We start from the raw sequence: 25282 nt of genomic DNA on the forward strand, positions 1-25282 counted from the left end.
TTTACGGGTGTGTATGTGTGGGGGTATGTATGTGAGAGTGAGTGAGTGTGTGTATGTGAGAGTGAGTGAGTGTGAGTGTGAGAGAGTGAGTGAGTGTGTGAATGTGAGAGTGAGTGAGTGTGTGAATGTGAGAGTGAGTGAGTGTGTGTATGTGAGAGTGAGTGTGTGTATGTGAGAGTGAGTGTGAGTGTGAGAGAGTGAGTGAGTGTGTGAATGTGAGAGTGAGTGAGTGTGTGTATGTGAGAGTGAGTGTGTGTATGTGAGAGTGAGTGTGTGTGTGTGAGAGTGAGTGAGTGTGTGTATGGGAGAGTGAGTGAGTGTGTGTATGGGAGAGTGAGTGTGTGTGTGAATGTGAGAGCGAGTGAGTGTGTGTGAGAGTGAGTGAGTGTGTGTATGGGAGAGTGAGTGAGTGTGTGTATGGGAGAGTGAGTGAGTGAGTGTGAGTGTGTGAGTGAGTGTGAACAGACATCGAGTGGCAGTGTTACTTACGGAGAGTATGGGTGAGCCCTCGGTGCGATCGATCTTTGAGTGCCACTCCCTGGTAATACATCCTGTGGCGACATCATCAAATAGAACTGACCTGGATATGGGAGAGGGAGGGGACATCAGAGAGACAGAGCAATAGGCATTAACAACTCAGGAGGGGGGCCGGGGGGGAGAACCGCAGGGAGAGAGACAGGGGCAGGCAGGCAGAGTGTGGGGGAGAAGTCAGGCTCAGAGAGGGAAGGTGACAGACAGAGAGAGAAACAGGGGGACACAAACAAATAAGAGAGATCGAGACAAGGAGCGAGAGAGACAAACAGGGCGAAAGAAGCAGAGACTGAGATATCCAGAACATCGGGGGGGGGGGGGGGGGCGGGGGGGGGGGGGGGGGGCAGGGATAGATCGATGGATAAATAGACAGACTCATCTATATAGAGAAAGATAGAGAGAAAGATAGATAGTGAGAGTGACATAAATAGACAGATATAGATACATAGCGAGAGAGATAGAGACAGAGCGAGATCGAGAGAGATAGAGAGTGATGGAGAAAGATAGAGATAGAAATGTAGATAGATAGATCGATATAAAGAGAGATTGAGAAAGATAGAAATAGTTAGGCAGATAGATATGGAGAGAAAGGAGAGCCAGAGACAGTGAGAACGGGGGGGGGAGAGAGAGAGAGAGAAAGGGATGGAGAGAGAGTGGGAGAAAGAGGGAGGGAGAGGGAGAGAGGGAGACAGAGAGGGAGGGGGGAGAGAGAGAGAGAGAGAGAGAGAGAAAGGGATTGAGAGAGAGTGGGAGAAAGCAAGAGGGAGAAAGAGAGAGGGAGAGGGAGACGGGGGGAGAGAGAGAGGGAGAGAGAAAGAGAGGGAGAGAGTGAGGGAGAGTGAGAAAGAGGGAGAGGGAGGGGGAGAGAGAGTGGGAGAAAGAGTGGGAGGGGAGAGAGAGAGGGGGTGAGAGTCGGAGAGAGACAGAGCGCAAGAGAGAGAGAGGGAGGGAGAGACAGACAGAGAGAGAGAGAGAGGGGGGGGCGAGAGAGAGAGAGAGAGAAAGGGATTCAGGGAGAGTGGGAGAAAGAGAGAGGGAGAGGGGGAGAGAGAGAGCGAAGGAGGGAGAGGGAGAGAGAAAGAGAGGGAGAGAGAGAGGGGGAGAGACGGACATAGAGAGAGGTAGAGGAGGGGGAAGAAGGAGAGGGGGGAGGGAGAGGGAGAGACAGAGAACGAGTGAGCGAGGGTGTGAGGGTTTCACAAAGTCCCACTGAGATGGCTCCCTTTCCGGGTTTCGGTGTGATTCACACAGCCTCTCAGTGGGTGTCTGGGCCCACACAACGTACATACCGGCTGCTGCTGAGGCCTGGCTCAGGATGGTGTCAGAGCCCTGCGTGGTGACCACCGCGGTCGCTGAGGCCTCAGCTGGGGGGAGGTAGGCAAAACGGGTCTCCGTCGCTGTGCTCTCGATCTCAGCGCTTTCCCCATTGAGGAAGGAGCCCTGCAGGACAGACTACCCAGGGGCAACGGGACAGAGAGAGAGAGAGAAAGGAGACACTCCATTAAAGACAATACATCAAATTAGGGCGGACAGGGGTTAGGAGGGAACGTACGGGGGAAACAACTGTCGGCTGATTCACTCGGTCAAGGGCATTAACCCCTCAGTAACCCAGCCTCATCACCTCAGGAGATCTCCCACCCACAACCTGGTCACCTCAGGGGATCTCCCACCCTCAACCTCATCACCCGCGAACCCCTCACTGCCTGATTCAACTTCCTTCCAAAGATTCACAAACCTGACCACCCTGGCCGACCCATTGTCTCAGCACGCTCCTGCCCCACTGAATTCACCTCTTCCTACCTCGACACTGTCCTATCCCCCCTAGTCCAGGAACTCCCCACATATGTTCGAGACACCACCCATGCCCTCCACCTCCTACAAGACTTCCGTTTCCCCAGCCACCAACGCCTCATCTTCACCATGAATATCCAATCTCTCTCCACCTCCATCCGCCATGACCAGGGCCTGCAAGCCCTACGTTTCTTCCACTCCCGCTGTCCCCAACAGTACCCTTCCACCGACACCCTCCTCCACCTGGCTGAACTGGTCCTCACCCTCAACAACCTCTCCTTCCAATCCTCCCACCTCCTCCAAAGCAAACCATAGGCACTTACCTGGCACCCAGCTATACCTGTCTCTTTGTCAGGCTAAATTACCCATAGTGCCCAGGGATGTGTAGGTTAGGGTGGATTGGCCATGCTAAATTACCCATAGTGCTCAGGGATGTTTAGGTTAGGGTGGATTGGCCATGCTAAATTACCCCATAGTGCTCAGGGATGTGTAGGTTAGGGTGGATTGGCCATGCTAAATTACCCATAGTGCTCAGGGATGTGTAGGTTAGGGTGGATTGGCCATGCTAAATTACCCCATAGTGCTCAGGGATGTGTAGGTTAGGATGGATTGGCCATGCTAAATTACCCCATAGTGCTCAGGGATGTGTAGGTTAGGGTGGATTGGCCATGCTAAATTACCCCATAGAGTTCAGGGATGTGTAGGTTAGGATGGATTGGCCATGCTAAATTACCCCATAGTGCTCAGGGATGTGTAGGTTAGGATGGATTGGCCATGCTAAATTACCCCATAGAGTTCAGGGATGTGTAGGTTAGGATGGATTGGCCATGTTAAAATTGCCTGGAGCGTTAGGTGAAGGGGTAAACGTAGGGGAATGGGTGTGGGTGGGTTGTGGGGTCGGTGTGGACTTGTTGGGCCGTAGGGCCTGTTTCCACACTGTCAGTAATCTAATCTAATCTGAACTTTGATTGCTCTCCAAGTCTCCCTCTTGGTTGAGACTGTTTCAGATTTCTGCCCAGTTTTGAGGGGCCGAACAGCCTTTCCGGTCTGACAGTCTGGCTCCCACAGCCTGGAGCCCAGCTGGGCGGTCTGCCCGGTTAAAACTCTGCATTTAAACTCAAAACTGGATGACCTTTCACCACGCTGGAACCGAAAGTGTTTTGGTCTGAACTGAAATCAAGTTAAAAAGTACCGGCGTCCTTTGATGGTTGTTTTTTATTGTTTCTGTACACTGTAAGCCCTTCAATAATTAACAGCACGGAATAAGCTGATAATTAATTTTGCGCTTTCTTGGAACTGGGTTACTTTTCTGAAGGATAATTGTTGAAGATAAGTTACCCTCCACAGAACAGAAACCCAAATCCATCTGACTCCATCTTAAAACTCCACCTGATGTGAATATGTCATCGCACCGAGAGTGATCGCAGCGGCCAACATGGGGGGGAACAGGCCCTTCGGCCCCACCTGGCCATGCTGCCCAGTTTCCACAATGAAGCTAGTCCCGTTTGGTCCATATCCCTCCCTCCCCGACCTATCCCATCCCTGTCCCTGTCTCAAGGATTTTTTTAAAACGACGCAATTGTAGATTGCTCCCACCGTGACCGTTCCAGGAACTCACCACCCTCTGTGTGAAAAAAAAGGGACTCTTTTGTCTCTCTCCCCTGCCACCTTCAACCTGTGTGTGCTCTAGTTTTAGAGTCTCCCACCATGAGGGAGAGCTGGTGAATATCCCACCTTATCTGTGCCTCCCATGGTTTTATAGACCTCTATAAAGCCTCCTACACTCGCTCCAGGGATGAAAGTTCCAGCCTCTCCTTATAACTCTGACTTTCCAGTCCAGGCAGCATCTTTCCTGCAATCTTTAAGAATACCCTTGAGATAGTTCGGGGGAGCAGAACCACAGGTAGTGGTCTCACTAATGTCGGGTACAGCAGCACCAGGACGTTCCAACCCAACGCTCGGACCAATGAAAGCCTTCATCACCACCCTGTCGATCTGCGACTCCACTTTCAAGGAGCTACGAACCTGTACCCCCCGCTCTCTCTCTCTCTTCGTTCTGTAACACTCCCCAGGGCCTGAGCACCGACTGGGTAAGACCTGCCCTTCCCAGAATGCACCACCTCGCGTTGGCCTGAACGGAAACTCCATCTGCCGCTCCTCAGCCCACCGGCCCAGTCGATCAAGGTCTTTCTGTGGTCTCACCTTCGCTGGCCACCCCGCCCACCAATCTTGGCGTCCTCCGCAAACGTATAACCCAGACCTCCGAAATTCCCATCCAAGTTATTTTACATAAATGACGAGTAAGGGTGGACGCACTATCGCTGGTCAGGGGCATCCAGTCTGAGAAGTAACCCTCTACCACCGCCCTCTGTCTCCTACTGTCAAGGCAAATTTGATTAGATTCCCTACAGTGTGGAAACAGGCCCTTCGGCCCAACCAGTCCACACCGACTCTCTGAAGAGGAACCCACCCAGACCCATTTCCCTCTGACTAATGCAACTTACCCTATGGGTAATTTATCATGGCCAATCCACCCGAACCTACACATCCCTGAGCACTATGGGTAATTTAGCATGGCCAATCCACCCTAACTTACACATCCCTGATCACTATGGGTAATTTAGCATGGCCAATCCACCCTAACCTACACATCCCTGAGCACTATGGGTAATTTAGCATGGCCAATCCACCCTAACCTACACATCCTGAACACTATGGGGTAATTTAGCATGGCCAATCCACCCTAACCTACACATCCCTGAACACTATGGGGTAATGTAGCATGGCCAATCCACCCTAACCTACACATCCCTGAGCACTATGGGTAATTTAGCATGGCCAATCCACCCTAACCTACACATCCTGAACACTATGGGTAATTTAGCATGGCCAATCCACCCTAACCTACATATTCCTGAGCACTATGGGTAATTTAGCATGGCCAATCCACCCTAACCTACACATCCCTGAGCACTATGGGTAATTTAGCATGGCCAATTCACCCTAACCTGCACATCCCTGAACACTATGGGTAATTTAGCATGGCCAATCCACCCTAACCTACACATCCTGAACACTATGGGGTAATTTAGCATGGCCAATCCACCCTAACCTGCACATCCCTGAGCACTATGGGTAATTTAGCATGGCCAATCCACCCTAACCGACACATCCCTGAACACTATGGGTAATTTAGCATGGCCAATCCACCCTAACCTGCACATCCCTGAACACTATGGGGTAATTTAGCATGGCCAATCCACCCTAACCTACACATCCCTGAGCACTATGGGTAATTTAGCATGGCCAATCCACCCTAACCTGCACATCCCTGAGCACTATGGGTAATTTAGCATGGCCAATCCACCCTAACCTACACATCCGTGTGACTGTGGGAGGAAACCACAGCACCAGGGGAAACCCACACAGACACGGGGAGAATGTGCAAACTCCACACAGACAGTTGCCCTGAGGCCGGGATTGAACCCGGATCCCTGGCGCCGTGAGGCAGCGGTGGTAACCACTGTGCCCACCGTGCCACCCCATGTTGACAAAGGACAACCCATGAAGAGTCTGCCAGCCCAGGTGGGACGTAAACCCACAATCCCAGGCTTCGGGGCCCAGTGCCTTTATCCGCGAGGCCGCTGGGGCTGCTCAGTTTGGGAGCGGATAACTTTTGGACCCACTCTTCGCTGGATCCCCGTGAAGATTTATCCTGAGCTGCCAACCCCGCCATGCGGTCCCATTTCCTTCACAACTCCCCCATCCGAACGTTCCTGATTCGGGGAGGCGCCGTTACCTGCGTCACTGCCTGGGACGTGGGTGAAAATCCAGGTGTGGTGGCCAGAACGCTCACCGCCGCTGTGCCATCGCTCTGAGCGTCCAGAGGGCTATCGGTCAACTGGATGACGCGGTAGGTTACCTGCTACAGAGAGGGAAAGGTGACAGGGGGAAAAGTGGGACAGCATTAGATGTGCCATTCGCCTGCCCCTCCCCCCCCCCCCCCCCCCACCCCCTGGTCACCCCCATGTGAGTCAGGGAGCCCACTCCCTCTGCAGTCGGGAAATATCACCTTGTCGTCCCACGTTAGACCCTCACACCTCTCACCGGGACACCACTGCAACTCAAACTCAGCCCACACCCCCCTCAGATTTGCTCCAATGGACACACAGCCTCACACGTTTACACACACACACACGCGCACACTGATACGGTGTCACACATATACACCCAGATACACTGACAGGCACGGAGACACTGACACGGTGTTGCACGTATACACACAGATACACTGACAGGCACGGAGACACTGACACGGTGTTGCACGTATACACACAGATACACTGACAGGCACATACACACAGAGAAACATTCACACACACCCACACAGAGAAACATTCACACACACCCACACACATAAACATTCACTAACACACCCACACACAGAAACATTCACTAACACACACACACACACACACAGTCACATTCACACCCACCCACACACATAAACATTCACTAACACACCCACACACATAAACATTCACTAACACACACACACACAGAAACATTCACTCACACACCCACACACATAAACATTCACTAACACACACACACACACACACAGTCACATTCACACCCACCCACACACAGAAACATTCACTTACACACCCACACACAAACATTCAACTCACACCCACACACAGAGAAACATTCACTCAGACACACACACACAGAGAAACATTCACTCACACCCACACAGAAACATTCACTCATACTCACACACAGAAACATTACTCTTCCACACACACACAGTAACAATACTCTCTCACACACATAGAAACATTACTCTCACACACACATCGAAACATTACTCTCCCACATACACACGGAAACATTACTCTCTCTCACACACAGAAACATTACTCTCTCTCACACATAGAAACATTACTCTTCCACACACACACAGTAACAATACTCTCTCACACACATAGAAACATTACTCTCACACACACATCGAAACATTACTCTCCCACATACACACGGAAACATTACTCTCTCTCACACACACAGAAACATTACTCTCTCTCACACACAGAAACATTACTCTCTCTCACACATAGAAACATTACTCTTCCACACACACAGAAACATTACTCTCCCACACACGCAGAAACATTACTCTCTCTCACACATAGAAACATTACTCTCTCACTCACACACGCAGAAACATTACTCTCACTCACACACGCAGAAACATTACTCTCTCACTCACACACACAGAAACATTACTCTCTCTCACACACACAGAAACATTACTCTCTCACTCACACACGCAGAAACATTACTCTCTCACTCACACACGCAGAAACATTACTCTCCCTCACACACACGCAGAAACATTACTCTCCCTCACACACGCAGAAACATTACTCTCTCACTCACACACGCAGAAACATTACTCTCTCTCACACACACAGAAACATTACTCTCTCACTCACACACGCAGAAACATTACTCTCCCTCACACACACGCAGAAACATTACTCTCCCTCACACACGCAGAAACATTACTCTCTCACTCACACACGCAGAAACATTACTCTCTCTCACACACACAGAAACATTACTCTCTCACACACACGCAGAAACATTACTCTCTCTCACACACACACGCAGAAACATTACTCTCTCACTCACACACGCAGAAACATTACTCTCTCTCACACACGCAGAAACATTACTCTCCCTCACACACGCAGAAACATTACTCTCCCTCACACACACAGAAACATTACTCTATCTCACACACACAGAAACATTACTCTATCTCACACACACAGAAACATTACTCTATCTCACACTCACACACAGAATCATTACTCTCTTTCACACACACGCAGAAACATTACTCTCTTTCACACACACATAGAAACATTACTCTCTCTCACACACACAGAAACATTACTCTCTCTCACACACACAGAAACATTACTCTCTCTCACACACACAGAAACATTACTCTATCTCACACACACACACAGAAACATTACTCTCTCACTCACACACACAGGAACATTACTCTCTCACACACACACAGAAACATTACTCTCTCACACACACACAGAAACATTACTCTCTCACTCACACACACAGAAACATTACTCTCTCTCACACACACAGAAACATTACTCTCTCTCACACACACAGAAACACTACTCTCTCTCACACACACACACAGGAACATTACTCTCTCACACACACACAGAAACATTACTCTCTCACACACACACAGGAACATTACTCTCTCACTCACACACAGAAACATTACTCTCTCTCACACACACAGAAACACTACTCTCTCTCACACACACACACAGAAACATTACTCTCTCTCACACACGCAGAAACACTACTCTCTCTCACACACACAGAAACATTACTCTCTCTCACACGCAGAAACATTACTCTCCCTCACACACGCAGAAACATTACTCTCTCTCACACACACAGAAACATTACTCTCTCTCTCACACACACAGAAACACTACTCTCTCTCACACACACAGAAACACTACTCTCTCTCACACACACAGAAACACTACTCTCTCTCACACACACACACAGAAACATTACTCTCTCTCACACACGCAGAAACACTACTCTCTCTCACACACACACACAGAAACATTACTCTCTCTCACACACGCAGAAACATTACTCTCTCTCACACGCAGAAACATTACTCTCTCACACACACACAGAAACATTACTCTCTCACACACACACAGAAACATTACTCTCTCACTCACACACACAGGAACATTACTCTCTCACACACACACAGAAACATTACTCTCTCACACACACACAGGAACATTACTCTCTCACTCACACACACAGGAACATTACTCTCTCACTCACACACACAGGAACATTACTCTCTCACTCACACACACAGAAACATTACTCTCTCACTCACACACACAGGAACATTACTCTCTCACTCACACACACAGGAACATTACTCTCTCACTCACACACACAGGAACATTACTCTCTCACTCACACACACAGAAACATTACTCTCTCACTCACACACACAGGAACATTACTCTCTCACTCACACACACAGAAACATTACTCTCTCACTCACACACACAGGAACATTACTCTCTCACTCACACACACAGAAACATTACTCTCTCACTCACACACACAGAAACATTACTCTCTCACTCACACACACAGGAACATTACTCTCTCACTCACACACAGAGAAACATTACTCTCTCACTCACACACACAGGAACATTACTCTCTCACTCACACACACAGGAACATTACTCTCTCACTCACACACACAGGAACATTACTCTCTCACTCACACACACAGAAACATTACTCTCTCACTCACACACACAGGAACATTACTCTCTCACTCACACACACAGAAACATTACTCTCTCACTCACACACACAGGAACATTACTCTCTCACTCACACACACAGGAACATTACTCTCTCACTCACACACACAGGAACATTACTCTCTCACTCACACACACAGAAACATTACTCTCTCACTCACACACACAGGAACATTACTCTCTCACTCACACACACAGGAACATTACTCTCTCACTCACACACACAGAAACATTACTCTCTCACTCACACACACAGGAACATTACTCTCTCACTCACACACACAGAAACATTACTCTCTCACTCACACACACAGGAACATTACTCTCTCACTCACACACAGAGAAACATTACTCTCTCACTCACACACACAGGAACATTACTCTCTCACTCACACACACAGGAACATTACTCTCTCACTCACACACACAGGAACATTACTCTCTCACTCACACACACAGAAACATTACTCTCTCACACACGCAGAAACATTACTCTATCTCACACACACAGACAGAATCATTACTCTCTTTCACACACACGCAGAAACATTACTCTCTTTCACACACACAGAGAAACATTACTCTCTCACACACGCAGAAACATTACTCTATCTCACACACACACAGAAACATTTACAGGGCGGCACGGTGGCACAGTGGTTAGCACTGCTGCTTCACAGCACCAGAGACCCGGGTTCAATTCCCGACTCAGGGAGACTGACTGTGTGGAGTTTGCACGTTCTCCCCGTGTCTGCGTGGGTTTCCTCCGGGTGCTCCGGTTTCCTCCCACAGTCCAAAGATGTGCGGGTCAGGTGAATTGGCCAAGCTAAATTGCCCGTAGTGTTAGGTAAGGGGTAAATGTAGGGGTATGGGTGGGTTTCGCTTCGGCGGGTCGGTGTGGACTTGTTGGGCCGAAGGGCCTGTTTCCACACTGTAAGTCTAATCTAATTACTCTCTTTCACACACACAGAAACATTACTCTCTTTCACACACACAGAAACATTACTCTATCTCACACACACACACAAACATTACTCTCTCACTCACACACACAGGAACATTACTCTCTCACACACACACACACAGAGAAACATTACTCTATCTCACACACACAGGAACATTACTCTCTCTCACACACACACAGAGAAACATTACTCTATCTCACACACACACACAAACATTACTCTCTCACTCACACACACAGGAACATTACTCTCTCACACACACACACACAGAGAAACATTACTCTATCTCACACACACACACACAAACATTACTCTCTCACTCACACACACACAAACATTACTCTCTCACTCACACACACAGGAACATTACTCTCTCACACACACACACACAGGAACATTACTCTCTCACACACACACACACAGAAACATTACTCTCTCACACACACACAGGAACATTACTCTCTCACTCACACACACAGGAACATTACTCTCTCACACACACAGAAACATTACTCTCTCTCTCTCACACACAGAAACATTACTCACACACACAGAAACATTACTCTCTCTCTCACACACAGAAACATTACTCTCTCTCACACACGCAGAAACATTACTCTCTCTCACACACAGAAACATTACTCTCTCTCACACACAGAAACATTACTCTCTCTCTCACACAGAAACATTACTCTCTCTCTCACACAGAAACATTACTCTCTCACACACACACAGAATCATTACTCTCTCTCACACACGCAGAAACATTACTCTCTCACACACACAGAAACATTACTCTCTCTCTCACACAGAAACATTACTCTCTCACACACACACAGAAACATTACTCTCTCACACACACACAGAAACATTACTCTCTCACTCACACACGCAGAAACATTACTGTCTCTCACACACACAGAAACATTACTCTCTCTCTCACACACACAGGAACATTACTCTCTCACTCACACACACAGGAACATTACTCTCTCACTCACACACACAGGAACATTACTCTCTCACTCACACACACAGGAACATTACTCTCTCACACACACAGAAACATTACTCTCTCACACACACAGAAACATTACTGTCTCTCACACACACAGAAACATTACTCTCTCTCTCACACACACAGGAACATTACTCTCTCACTCACACACACAGGAACATTACTCTCTCACACACACAGAAACATTACTCTCTCACACACACAGAAACATTACTCTCTCACACACACAGAAACATTACTCTCTCACACACAGAAACATTACTCTCTCTCTCTCACACACACAGAAACATTACTCACACACACAGAAACATTACTCTCTCTCTCACACACAGAAACATTACTCTCTCTCTCACACACGCAGAAACATTACTCTCTCTCACACACACAGAAACATTACTCTCTCTCTCACACACGCAGAAACATTACTCTCTCTCACACACACAGAAACATTACTCTCTCACTCACACACAGAAACATTACTCTCTCTCACACACACAGAAACATTACTCTCTCTCTCACACACAGAAACATTACTCTCTCTCTCTCACACACAGAAACATTACTCTCTCTCACACACGCAGAAACATTACTGTCTCTCACACACACAGAAACATTACTGTCTCTCACACACACAGAAACATTACTCACACACACAGAAACATTACTCTCTCACACACACCGAACCATTTTCACGCACGTACTCGTACTCACACTCACAGAACCATTTACCCGCGTGCACGCACTCTCTCTCACACACACAGAAACATTCACCTCCACACGCACTCACACACTCTCTCACACACACACACACACACCCTCACACACACACATGCACAGACTAATATTACACTCTCACACCCTCACACTCAAATAGCTAGGGACACAAACACAGACTCTTACACTAAAGCACACACGCTCAAATACCCGTGCACTCAAATACACACACACACACTCAGACAGACGGACACTCACACAGACAAACACAGACACATGAAGACACCGACTAACAGGGACACCCATACACACACTCCGACAGATAGTCACAGACGCGGTGCCGCACCTGCCCTCCACTGCTGTCGGTACGGAAGATATACCGCAGGGCCGGGTCAGCCGTGAAGGTGCCCGCTGGCTGCACACTCGCTATGCTCGGAGAGTTCTGGTCTTCATCCTGTGTCACTCCCCCTGAAAGTGGCAGAGACGGGCAGGAGTCACACACACAGCAACAGCATGGACCACACAGCAGGGACGCACAGAGCCCCGTACATACAGCCACCCTCACACACTGCCACAAGCAAGGGCAAAGAGGGGTGGGGCAGATTAGGAGAGGGAGAGTGGGGGGGGGGGGGGGGAGAGAGAGAGAGGCAGAGAGAGAAAGACACACACAGAGAAATAGAGACAGAGAGAGAGAGACAGGCAGAGAGAGAGACACAGAGAAAGGGAGATAGAGAGAGAGAGAGAGAGAGAGAGAGAGAGAGACAGGCAGAGAGAGACAGAGAGAGAGAGAGACAGAGAGACACACACAGAGAAATAGAGACAAAGAGAGAGAAAGAGAGAGAGAGAAAAAGAGAGAGAGAGACACACACAGAGACAGAGAGAGGCAGAGAGGCAAAGAGAAAAAGAGACAGAGAGAGAAACAACGACAGAGAGAGAGAGACAGACAGAGAGACACAGAGAAAGGGAAATACAGAGAGAGACAGAGACAGAGAGAGAAAGAGAGAGAAACAACGACAGAGAGAGAGAGAGAGAGACAGACAGACAGACAGACAGACAGACAGAGAGACAGACAGATGGATAGAGAGAGAGAGACAGAGATAGAGAGAAAGTTGCCATACCTTCCTGCAGGTGAAGTGAACCCTCCTCCCCTCCTGAAGCAGTTTGCTGCCTGAAAACGACACAAGGCCAGGTTAGTGCGTGCGAGGGGAGACAGTGACAGAGAGATAGTGATAAGGGAGACAGAGAGAGAGCTGGGTGGGAGAGAGACGGCAGTGAACCCCGCTCTGGGTCCACCCGAGCTCTGAGCTGGATGGTTCTGACTGAGGTGTAGTGATGGGTGAGCTGCAGTGCTCCGAGTGGGACAGGCCTTTCCTCTGTCAGGACACAACAACAACCTCGTGTGGGGCTTGTCAAACACGATGGAGTGACACACAGCACCCAGCACCGAGCCTGCCCTGACAGCAAACAGCACGGAAACCGCACTGGGCCCAGAGCCTTGGCTGTTATGGCCAGGCTCATCCAAGTAATTCGAAAGGGAGGGGGGGGGGGTTTCTGACCCACCCACCCTCCGGGGACAGCACATCCCACTCCCCCATCACCGCCTTCCCCAGAAGCCCTTCGCAACCTCCCGCCTGACAGGGTAAAACGATGCTCTCGTTGTTAATGACCCATCAACTGAAAGGGGGAAGAGAGCTGATTTCCATTGATCCCGCGATCACAGAACAGCTCAGCAAAGGGTCACAGAGATGTACAGCACGGAAACAGACCCTTTGGCCCAACCCATCCATGCCCGACCAGATATCCCAACCCAATCTAGTCCCACCTGCCAGCACCCGGCCCATATCCCCCCAAACCCTTCCTATTCATATACCCATCCAGATGCCTCTTAAATGCTGTAATTGTACCAGCCCCCACCACTTCCTCTGGCAGCTCATTCCATACACGTACCACCCTCTGGGGGAAAATATTACCCCTTTGGTCTCTTTTATATCTTTCCCCTCTCACCCTAAACCTATGCCCCTCTAGTTCTGGACTCCCCCACCCCAGGGGAAAAGACTTTGTCTATTTACCCTATCCATGTCCCTCATGATTTTATAAACCTCTATAAGGTCACCCCTCAGCCTCCGATGCTCCAGGGAAAACAGCCCTAGCATTTCCCTACAGCTCAAACCCTCCAATCCATCTTAAATCTGTCTTCCTGGTTACTGGTCTCTGTCTCTCAGGGGATAAAAACTCATATGTGTCCATCCCGAGGGGTGTCAGGGTGGGCTCAGTGGAAAGCACCGCTGCCTCAAGGTGCCAGGGACCCAGGGTCAATTCCAGCCTCGGGGCGACAGACTGTGTGGGAGTTTGCACGTTCTCCCCATGTCTGCGTGGGGTTCCTCCGGGTGCTCCGGTTTCCTCCCACAGTCCAAAGATGTGCAGGTTAGGGTGGATTGGCCATGCTAAATTACCCATAGTGTTCAGGGATGTGTAGGTTAGGGTGGATTGGCCATGCTAAATTACCCCATAGTGCTCAGAGATGTGTAGGTTAGGGTGGATTGGCCATGCTAAATTACCCATAGTGCTCAGGGATGTGTAGGTTAGGGTGGATTGGCCATGCTAAATTACCCATAGTACTCAGGGAGGTGCAGGTTAGGGTGGATTGGCCATGCTAAATTACCCATAGTGCTCAGGGATGTGTAGGTTAGGGTGGATTGGCCATGCTAAATTACCCCATAGTGCTCAGAGATGTGTAGGTTAGGGTGGATTGGCCATGCTAAATTACCCATAGTACTCAGGGATGTGCAGGTTAGGGTGGATTGGCCATGCTAAATGACCCCATAGTGTTCAGGGATGTGTAGGTTAGGGTGGATTGGCCATGCTAAATTACCTATAGTGTTCAGGGATGTGTAGGTTAGGGTGGATTGGCCGTGCTAAATTACCCCATAGTGTTCAGGGATGTGCAGGTTAGGATGGATTGGCCGGGCTAAATTACCCCATAGTGTTCAGGGATGTGTAGGTTAGGGTGGATTGGCCATGCTAAATTACCCATAGTGCTCAGGGATGTGTAGGTTAGGGTGGATTGGCCATGCTAAATTACCCATAGTGTTCAGGGATGTGTAGGTTAGGGTGGATTGGCCGTGCTAAATTACCCCATAGTGTTCAGGGATGTGTAGGTTAGGGTGGATTGGCCATGCTAAATTACCCATAGTGCTCAGGGATGTGTAGGTTAGGGTGGATTGGCCATGCTAAATTACCCATAGTGCTCAGGGATGTGCAAGTTTGGGTGGATTGGCCATGCTAAATTACCCCATAGTGTTCAGGGATGTGTAGGTTAGGGGGGATTGGCCATTCTAAAATACCCATAGTGCTCAGGGATGTGCAAGTTAGGGTGGATTGGCCATGCTAAATTACCCATAGTGTTCAGGGATGTGCAGGTTAGGGTCGATTGGCCATGCTAAATTACCCATAGTGCTCAGGGATGTGCAGGTTAGGGTGGATTGGCCATGCTAAATTACCCATAGTGCTCAGGGATGTGCAGGTTAGGGTGGATTGGCCATGCTAAATTACCCATAGTGCTCAGGGATGTGTAGGTTAGGGTGGATTGGCCATGCTAAATTACCCCATAGTGTTCAGGGATGTGTAGGTTAGGGTGGATTGGCCATGCTGAATTACCCATAGTGCTCAGGAATGTGTAGGTTAGGGTGGATTGGCCATGCTAAATTACCCCATAGTGCTCAGGGATGTGTAGGTTCGGGTGGATTGGCCATGCTAAATTACCCATAGTGCTCAGGGATGTGTAGGTTAGGGTGGATTGGCCATGCTAAATTACCCCATAGTGTTCAGGGATGTGTAGGTTAGGGTGGGTTGGCCATGCTAAATTACCCATAGTGTTCAGGGATGTGTAGGTTAGGGTGGATTGGCCATGCTAAATTACCCCATAGTGCTCAGGGATGTGTAGGTTAGGGTGGGTTGGCCATGCTAAATTACCCCATAGTGTTCAGTGATGTGTAGGTTAGGGTGGATTGGCCATGCTAAATTACCCCATAGTGCTCAGGGATGTGTAGGTTAGGGTGGATTGGCCATGCTAAATTACCCATAGTGCTCAGGGATGTGTAGGTTAGGGTGGGTTGGCCATGCTAAATTACCCATAGTGTTCAGGGATGTGTAGGTTAGGGTGGATTAGCCATGCTATATTACCCCATAGTGCTCAGGGATGTGTAGGTTAGGGTGAATTGGCCATGCTAAATTTCCCATAGTGCTCAGGGATGTGTAGGTTAGGGTGGATTGGCCATGCTAAATTTCCCATAGTGCTCAGGGATGTGTAGATTAGGGTGGATTGGCCATGCTAAATTACCCATAGTGCTCAGGGAGGTGTAGGTTAGGGTGGATTGGCCATGCTAAATTACCCATAGTGCTCAGGGATGTGTAGGTTAGGGTGGATTGGCCATGCTAAATTACCCATAGTGCTCAGGGATGTGTAGGTTAGGGTGGATTGGCCATGCTACATTGTCCTGTAATGTTCGATGAGGTGTAAATGTAGGGAAAAGGGGCTGGGCCGAGGGGCCTGTTTCCACACTGTAGGGATTCTAATCTAATCTGTTCCATGGCCCTGGGGCAGATACAATGACAGCGCTGCAGGGTAGGGACAGGGGGGGTTACAGAGACATGGGGCAAACTCAGGCAAATGGCATCAGTTCAATTGCCAAAATAGAGTTCAGCATAGACAGGGGGGGCTGCTGGGCCTGTTCCTCCAAGGCCCTGTGGGGTCTGGGTAGGACTGAGAGAGCGCGACAGAGGGAGAGCGCGACAGAGGGAGAGCGCGACAGAGGGAGAGCGCGACAGAGGGAGAGCGCGACAGAGGGAGAGCGCGACAGAGGGAGAGCGTGACAGAGAGAGAGCGTGACAGAGAGAGAGAGAGAGCGACAGAGGGAGAGCGCGACAGAGGGAGAGCGCGACAGAGGGAGAGCGCGACAGAGGGAGAGCGCGACAGAGGGAGAGCGCGACAGAGGGAGAGCGCGACAGAGGGAGAGCGCGACAGAGGGTGAGCGCGACAGAGGGTGAGCGCGACTGAGGGTGAGCGCGAAAGAGAGAGCGTGACAGAGAGAGCGCGACAGAGAGAGAGAGCGACAAAGAAATAGCGCGACAGAGGGAGAGCGCGACAGAGGGAGAGGGCGACAGAGGGAGAGGGCGACAGAGGGAGAGGGCGACAGAGGGAGAGGGCGACAGAGGGAGAGGGCGACAGAGGGAGAGCGCGACAGAGGGAGAGCGCGACAGAGGGAGAGCGCGACAGAGGGAGAGCGCGACAGAGGGAGAGCGCGACAGAGAGAGAGTGACAGAGAGAGTGCGTGACAGAAAGAGAGCGCGACAGAGGGAGAGCGCGACAGAGAGAGAGCGCGACAGAGAGAGAGCGCGACAGAGAGAGAGCGCGACAGAGAGAGCGCGACAGAGAGATAGGGCGACAGAGAAAGAGTGACAGAGAGACCGCGACAGAGGGAGAGTGCGACAGAGGGAGAGTGCGACAGAGGGAGAGCGCAACAGAGAGAGAGCGCGACAGAGAGAGAGCGCGACAGAGAGAGAGCGCGACAGAGAGAGAGCGCGACAGAGAGAGAGAGCGACAGAGAGAGAGAGCGTCAGAGAGAGAGCGCGTGACAGAGAGAGAGCGTGACCGAGCGAGACCGTGACAGAGAGAGAGAGCCCGACAGAGAGAGCGCGACAGAGAAAATGTGCGTGACAGAGAGAGCATGTCACAGAGAGAGACAGCGTGACAGAGAGAGAACACGACAGAGAAAGAGTGACAGAGAGAGAACACGACAGAGAAAGAGTGACAGAGAGACCGCGACAGAGGGAGAGTGCGACAGAGGGAGAGCGCGACAGAGAGAGAGCGCGACAGAGAGAGAGCGCGACAGAGAGAGAGCGCGACAGAGGGAGAGCGCGACAGAGGGAGAGCGCGACAGAGGGAGAGCGCGACAGAGGGAGAGCGCGTCAGAGGGAGAGCGCGACAAAGCGTGAGCGCGACAGAGAGAGAGCGCGACAGAGAGAGAGCGCGACAGAGAGAGAGCGCGACAGAGGGAGAGCGCGACAGAGGGAGAGCGCGACAGAGGGAGAGCGCGACAGAGGGAGAGCGCGACAGAGGGAGAGCGCGACAGAGGGAGAGCGCGACAGAGGGAGAGCGCGACAGAGGGAGAGCGCGACAGAGGGAGAGCGCGACAGAGAGAGAGCGCGACAGAGAGAGAGCGCGACAGAGAGAGAGCGCGACAGAGAGAGAGCGCGACAGAGAGAGCCTGACAGAGAGAGCACGCGACAGAGAAAGAGTGACAGAGAGAGCGTGACAGAGAGAGAGCGCGACAGAGAAAGAGTGACAGAGAGACCGCGACAGAGGGAGAGCGCGACAGAGGGAGAGCGCGACAGAGGGAGAGCGCGACAGAGGGAGAGCGCGACAGAGGGAGAGCGCGACAGAGGGAGAGCGCGACAGAGGGAGAGCGCGACAGAGGGAGAGCGCGACAGAGGGAGAGCGCAACAGAGGGAGAGCGCAACAGAGGGAGAGCGCGACAGAGAGAGAGCCTGACAGAGAGAGCACGCGACAGAGAGAGACCGCGACAGAGAGAGACCGCGACAGAGGGAGAGCGCGACAGAGGGAGAGCGCGACAGACGGAGAGCGCGACAGAGGGAGAGCGCGACAGAGGGAGAGCGCGACAGAGGGAGAGCGCGACAGAGGGAGAGCGCGACAGAGAGAGAGCCTGACAGAGAGAGCACGCGACAGAGAAAGAGTGACAGAGAGAGCGTGACAGAGAGAGAGCGCGACAGAGAAAGAGTGACAGAGAGCGCGCGACAGAGTGAGCGCGCGACAGAGAGAGACCGCGACAGAGAGAGACCGCGACACAGAGAGACCGCGACAGAGAGAGACCGCGACAGAGGGTGAGAGTGACAGAGAGAGCGCGCGACAGAGAGAGAGCGTGACAGAGGGAGAGCGCGACAGAGCGTGAGTGCGACAGAGCGTGAGCGTGACAGAAGGAGAGCGCGACAGAGGGAGAGCGCGACAGAAGGAGAGCGCGACAGAGGGAGAGCGCGACAGAGGGAGAGCGCGACAGAGGGAGAGCGCGACAGAGGGAGAGCGCGACAGAGAGAGTGACAGAGAGAGAGGGCGACAGAGAGAGAGGGCGACAGAGAGAGAGGGCGACAGAGAGAGAGAGCGCGACAGAGGGTGAGCGCGACAGAGAGAGTGACAGAGAGAGAGCGTGACAGAAGGAGAGCACGACAGAGAGAGAGCGCGACAGAAAAGAGCGCGACAGAGAGACAGAGTGACAGAGAGAGAGCGCGACAGAGGGAGAGCGCGACAGAGAGAGAGGGCGATAGAGAGAGATGGAGGGCGACAGAGAGGGAGAGGGCGACAGAGAGGGAGAGGGCGACAGAGAGGGAGCGTGACAGAGAGAGAGAGCGTGCGACAGAGAGAGAGCGCGACAGAGAGAGAGTGTGACAGAGAGAGAACGCGTGACAGAGAGACAGCGTGACAGAGAGAGAGCGTGACAGAGAGAGAGCGTGACAGAGAGAGAGCGTGACAGAGAGAGAGCGTGACAGAGAGGGACAGCGTGACAGAGAGAGTACGTGAAAGAGATAGCGCGACAGAGGGAGTGCGTGACCGAGCGAGACCGTGACAGAGAGAGAGAGCCCGACAGAGAGAGCGCGACAGAGAAAATGTGCGCGACAGAGAGAGAGCGCGACAGAGGGTGAGAGTGACAGAGAGAGCGCGCGACAGAGAGAGATCGTGACAGAGGGAGAGCGCGACAGAGCGTGAGTGCGACAGAGCGTGAGCGTGACAGAAGGAGAGCGCGACAGAGACAGCGCGCGACAGAGACAGCGCGCGACAGAGACAGCGCGCGACAGAGACAGCGCGCGACAGAGACAGCGCGCGACAGAGACAGCGCGCGACAGAGAGAGCGCGCGACAGAGAGAGCGCGCGACAGAGAGAGCGCGCGACAGAGAGAGCGCGCGACAGAGAGAGCGCGCGACAGAGAGACAGAGTGACAGAGAGAGAGGGCGACAGAGGGAGAGCGCGACAGAGAGAGAGCGACAGAGAGAGTGCGTGACAGAAAGAGAGCGCGACAGAGAGAGAGCGCGACAGAGAGAGAGCGCGACAGAGAGAGAGCGCGACAGAGAGAGAGCGCGACAGAGAGAGAGCGCGACAGAGAGAGAGGGCGACAGAGAAAGAGTGACAGAGAGAGCGTGACAGAGAGAGACCGCGACAGAGGGAGAGTGCGACAGAGGGAGAGCGCGACAGAGGGAGAGCGCGACAGAGGGAGAGCGCGACAGAGGGAGAGCGCGACAGAGAGAGAGAGCGACAGAGAGAGAGAGCGACAGAGAGAGAGCGCGTGACAGAGAGAGAGCGTGACCGTGACAGAGAGAGAGAGCCCGACAGAGAGAGCGCGACAGAGAAAATGTGCGTGACAGAGAGAGCGTGTGACAGAGAGAGACAGCGTGACAGAGAGAGAACACGACAGAGAAAGAGTGACAGAGAGAGCGCGACAGAGAGAGAGCGCGACAGAGAAAGAGCGACAGAGAGAGAGCGCGACAGAGGGAGAGCGCGACAGAGGGAGAGCGCGACAGAGGGAGAGCGCGACAGAGGGAGAGCGCGACAGAGGGAGAGCGCTACAGAGGGAGAGCGCGACAGAGGGAGAGCGCGACAGAGGGAGAGCGCGACAGAGCGTGAGCGCGACAGAGCATGAGCGCGACAGAGGGAGAGCGCGACAGAGGGAGAGCGCGACAGAGAGAGAGCCAGACAGAGAGAGCACGCGACAGAGAGAGACCGCGACAGAGAGAGACCGCGACAGAGAGAGACCGCGACAGAGAGAGAGCGCGACAGAGGGAGAGCGCGACAGAGGGAGAGCGCGACAGAGGGAGAGCGCGACAGAGGGAGAGCGCGACAGAGGGAGAGCGCGACAGAGAGAGAGCCTGACAGAGAGAGCACGCGACAGAGAAAGAGTGACAGAGAGAGCGTGACAGAGAGAGAGCGCGACAGAGAAAGAGTGACAGAGAGCGCGCGACAGAGTGAGCGCGTGACAGAGAGAGACCGCGACAGAGAGAGACCGCGACAGAGAGAGACCGCGACAGAGAGAGACCGCGACAGAGAGAGACCGCGACAGAGGGTGAGAGTGACAGAGAGAGCGCGCGACAGAGAGAGAGCGTGACAGAGGGAGAGCGCGACAGAGCGTGAGTGCGACAGAGCGTGAGCGCGACAGAGGGAGAGCGCGACAGAAGGAGAGCGCGACAGAGAGAGAGAGCGACAGAGAGAGAGAGCGACAGAGAGAGAGCGCGTGACAGAGAGAGACCGCGACAGAGGGAGAGTGCGACAGAGGGAGAGCGCGACAGAGGGAGAGCGCGACAGAGGGAGAGCGCGACAGAGGGAGAGCGCGACAGAGGGAGAGCGCGACAGAGGGAGAGCGCGACAGAGAGAGAGAGCGACAGAGAGAGAGAGCGACAGAGAGAGAGAGCGACAGAGAGAGAGCGCGTGACAGAGAGAGAGCGTGACCGTGACAGAGAGAGAGAGCCCGACAGAGAGAGCGCGACAGAGAAAATGTGCGTGACAGAGAGAGCCAGCGTGACAGAGAGAGAACACGACAGAGAAAGAGTGACAGAGAGAGCGCGACAGAGAGAGAGCGCGACAGAGAGAGAGCGCCAGAGAGAGAGCGCGACAGAGGGAGAGCGCGACAGAGGGAGAGCGCGACAGAGGGAGAGCGCGACAGAGGGAGAGCGCGACAGAGGGAGAGCGCGACAGAGGGACAGCGCGACAGAGGGAGAGCGCGACAGAGGGAGAGCGCGACAGAGGGAGAGCGCGACAGAGGGAGAGCGCGACAGAGGGAGAGCGCGACAGAGGGAGAGCGCGACAGAGCGTGAGCGCGACAGAGCATGAGCGCGACAGAGCATGAGCGCGACAGAGGGAGAGCGCGACAGAGGGAGAGCGCGACAGAGGGAGAGCGCGACAGAGAGAGAGCCTGACAGAGAGAGCACGCGACAGAGAGAGACCGCGACAGAGAGAGACCGCGACAGAGAGAGACCGCGACAGAGAGAGAGCGCGACAGAGGGAGAGCGCGACAGAGGGAGAGCGCGACAGAGGGAGAGCGCGACAGAGGGAGAGCGCGACAGAGAGAGAGCCTGACAGAGAGAGCACGCGACAGAGAAAGAGTGACAGAGAGAGCGTGACAGAGAGAGAGCGCGACAGAGAAAGAGTGACAGAGAGCGCGCGACAGAGTGAGCGCGTGACAGAGAGAGATCGCGACAGAGAGAGACCGCGACAGAGAGAGACCGCGACAGAGAGAGACCGCGACAGAGAGAGACCGCGACAGAGAGAGACCGCGACAGAGAGAGACCGCGACAGAGAGAGACCGCGACAGAGAGAGACCGCGACAGAGGGTGAGAGTGACAGAGAGAGCGCGCGACAGAGAGAGAGTGTGACAGAGGGAGAGCGCGACAGAGCGTGAGTGCGACAGAGCGTGAGCGCGACAGAGGGAGAGCGCGACAGAAGGAGAGCGCGACAGAGGGAGAGCGCGACAGAGGGAGAGCGCGACAGAGGGAGAGCGCGACAGAGGGAGAGCGCGACAGAGGGTGAGCGCGACAGAGAGAGTGACAGAGAGAGAGGGCGACAGAGAGAGAGGGCGACAGAGAGAGAGAGCGACAGAGAGAGAGAGCGCGACAGAGGGTGAGCGCGACAGAGAGAGTGACAGAGAGAGAGCGTGACAGAAGGAGAGCACGACAGAGAGAGAGCGCGACAGAAAAGAGCGCGACAGAGAGACAGAGTGACAGAGAGAGAGCGCGACAGAGGGAGAGCGCGACAGAGAGAGAGGGCGATAGAGAGAGATGGAGGGCGACAGAGAGGGAGAGGGCGACAGAGAGGGAGAGGGCGACAGAGAGGGAGAGGGCGACAGAGAGGGAGAGGGCGACAGAGAGGGAGCGTGACAGAGAGAGAGAGCGTGCGACAGAGAGAGAGCGCGACAGAGAGAGAGTGTGACAGAGAGAGAACGCGTGACAGAGAGACAGCGTGACAGAGAGAGAGCGTGACAGAGAGAGAGCGTGACAGAGAGAGAGCGTGACAGAGAGAGAGCGTGACAGAGAGGGACAGCGTGACAGAGAGAGTACGTGAAAGAGATAGCGCGACAGAGGGAGTGCGTGACCGAGCGAGACCGTGACAGAGAGAGAGAGCCCGACAGAGAGAGCGCGACAGAGAAAATGTGCGTGACAGAGAGAGCGTGTGACAGAGAGAGACAGCGTGACAGAGGGAGAGCGCGACAGAGGGAGAGCGCGACAGAGGGAGAGCGCGACAGAGAGGAAGCACGACAGAGAGAAAGCACGACAGAGAGAGCGCGTGACAGAGAGAGAGAGCGTGACAGAGAGAGAGCGTGACAGAGAGAGCGCGCGACAGAGAGACAGAGTGACAGAGAGAGAGGGCGACAGAGGGAGAGCACGACAGAGAGAGCGACAGAGAGAATGCGTGACAGAAAGAGAGCGTGACAGAAAGAGAGCGTGACAGAAAGAGAGCGTGACAGAAAGAGAGCGTGACAGAAAGAGAGCGTGACAGAGGGAGATCGTGACAGAGGGAGATCGTGACAGAGGGAGAGCGCGACAGAGAGTGAGCGCGACAGAGAGAGAGCGCGACAGAGAGAGAGCGCGACAGAGAGACAGAGTGACAGAGAGAGAGCGCGACAGAGGGAGAGCGCGACAGAGAGAGAGGGCGATAGAGAGAGAGGGCGATAGAGAGAGAGAGAGGGCGACAGAGAGGGAGAGGGCGACAGAGACAGCGCGCGACAGAGACAGCGCGCGACAGAGACAGCGCGCGACAGAGAGACAGAGTGACAGAGAGAGAGGGCGACAGAGGGAGAGCGCGACAGAGACAGCGCGCGACAGAGACAGCGCGCGACAGAGACAGCGCGCGACAGAGAGACAGAGTGACAGAGAGAGAGGGCGACAGAGGGAGAGCGCGACAGAGAGAGAGCGACAGAGAGAGAGCGTGACAGAAAGAGAGCGCGACAGAGAGAGAGCGCGACAGAGAGAGAGCGCGACAGAGAGAGAGCGCGACAGAGAGAGAGGGCGACAGAGAGAGAGGGCGACAGAGAAAGAGTGACAGAGAGAGCGTGACAGAGAGAGACCGCGACAGAGGGAGAGCGCGACAGAGGGAGAGAGCGACAGAGAGAGAGAGCGACAGAGAGAGAGAGCGACAGAGAGAGAGCGCGTGACAGAGAGAGAGCGTGACCGTGACAGAGAGAGAGAGCCCGACAGAGAGAGCGCGACAGAGAAAATGTGCGTGACAGAGAGAGCGTGTGACAGAGAGAGTGCGTGACAGAGAGAGCGCGACAGAGAGAGAGCGCGACAGAGAAAGAGCGACAGAGGGAGAGCGCGACAGAGGGAGAGCGCGACAGAGGGAGAGCGCGACAGAGGGAGAGCGCGACAGAGGGAGAGCGCGACAGAGCGTGAGCGCGACAGAGCGTGAGCGCGACAGAGCGTGAGCGCGACAGAGCGTGAGCGCGACAGAGGGAGAGCGCGACAGAGGGAGAGCGCGACAGAGAGAGAGCCTGACAGAGAGAGCACGCGACAGAGAGAGACCGCGACATAGGGAGAGCGCGACAGAGGGAGAGCGCGACAGAGGGAGAGCGCGACAGAGGGAGAGCGCGACAGAGAGAGAGCCCGACAGAGAGAGCACGCGACAGAGAGAGACCGCGACAGAGAGAGACCGCGACAGAGAGAGACCGCGACAGAGGGAGAGCGCGACAGAGGGAGAGCGCGACAGAGGGAGAGCGCGACAGAGGGAGAGCGCGACAGAGGGAGAGCGCGACAGAGAGAGAGCCTGACAGAGAGAGCACGCGACA

General features: G+C 53.3%; 1 protein-coding gene across 1 annotated transcript in view; it reads right to left on the reverse strand.

The window, feature by feature from the left end:
• Nucleotides 1-25282, reverse strand: part of LOC132808814 (upstream stimulatory factor 1-like) — a 97185-nt gene that overhangs the window by 10273 nt on the left and 61630 nt on the right. The window contains exons 3-7 of the mRNA XM_060822254.1: nucleotides 13565-13614; nucleotides 12793-12914; nucleotides 6122-6247; nucleotides 1821-1983; nucleotides 490-580 (exon numbers count right to left, since the gene is read on the reverse strand). Of these exons, the coding sequence (XP_060678237.1) occupies nucleotides 490-580; nucleotides 1821-1983; nucleotides 6122-6247; nucleotides 12793-12914; nucleotides 13565-13614 (552 nt within the window). The remainder of the gene's footprint in view (nucleotides 1-489; nucleotides 581-1820; nucleotides 1984-6121; nucleotides 6248-12792; nucleotides 12915-13564; nucleotides 13615-25282) is intronic.

Source organism: Hemiscyllium ocellatum (assembly GCF_020745735.1).
Source record: "Hemiscyllium ocellatum isolate sHemOce1 chromosome 40 unlocalized genomic scaffold, sHemOce1.pat.X.cur. SUPER_40_unloc_10, whole genome shotgun sequence".
Taxonomy (NCBI): domain Eukaryota; kingdom Metazoa; phylum Chordata; class Chondrichthyes; order Orectolobiformes; family Hemiscylliidae; genus Hemiscyllium; species Hemiscyllium ocellatum.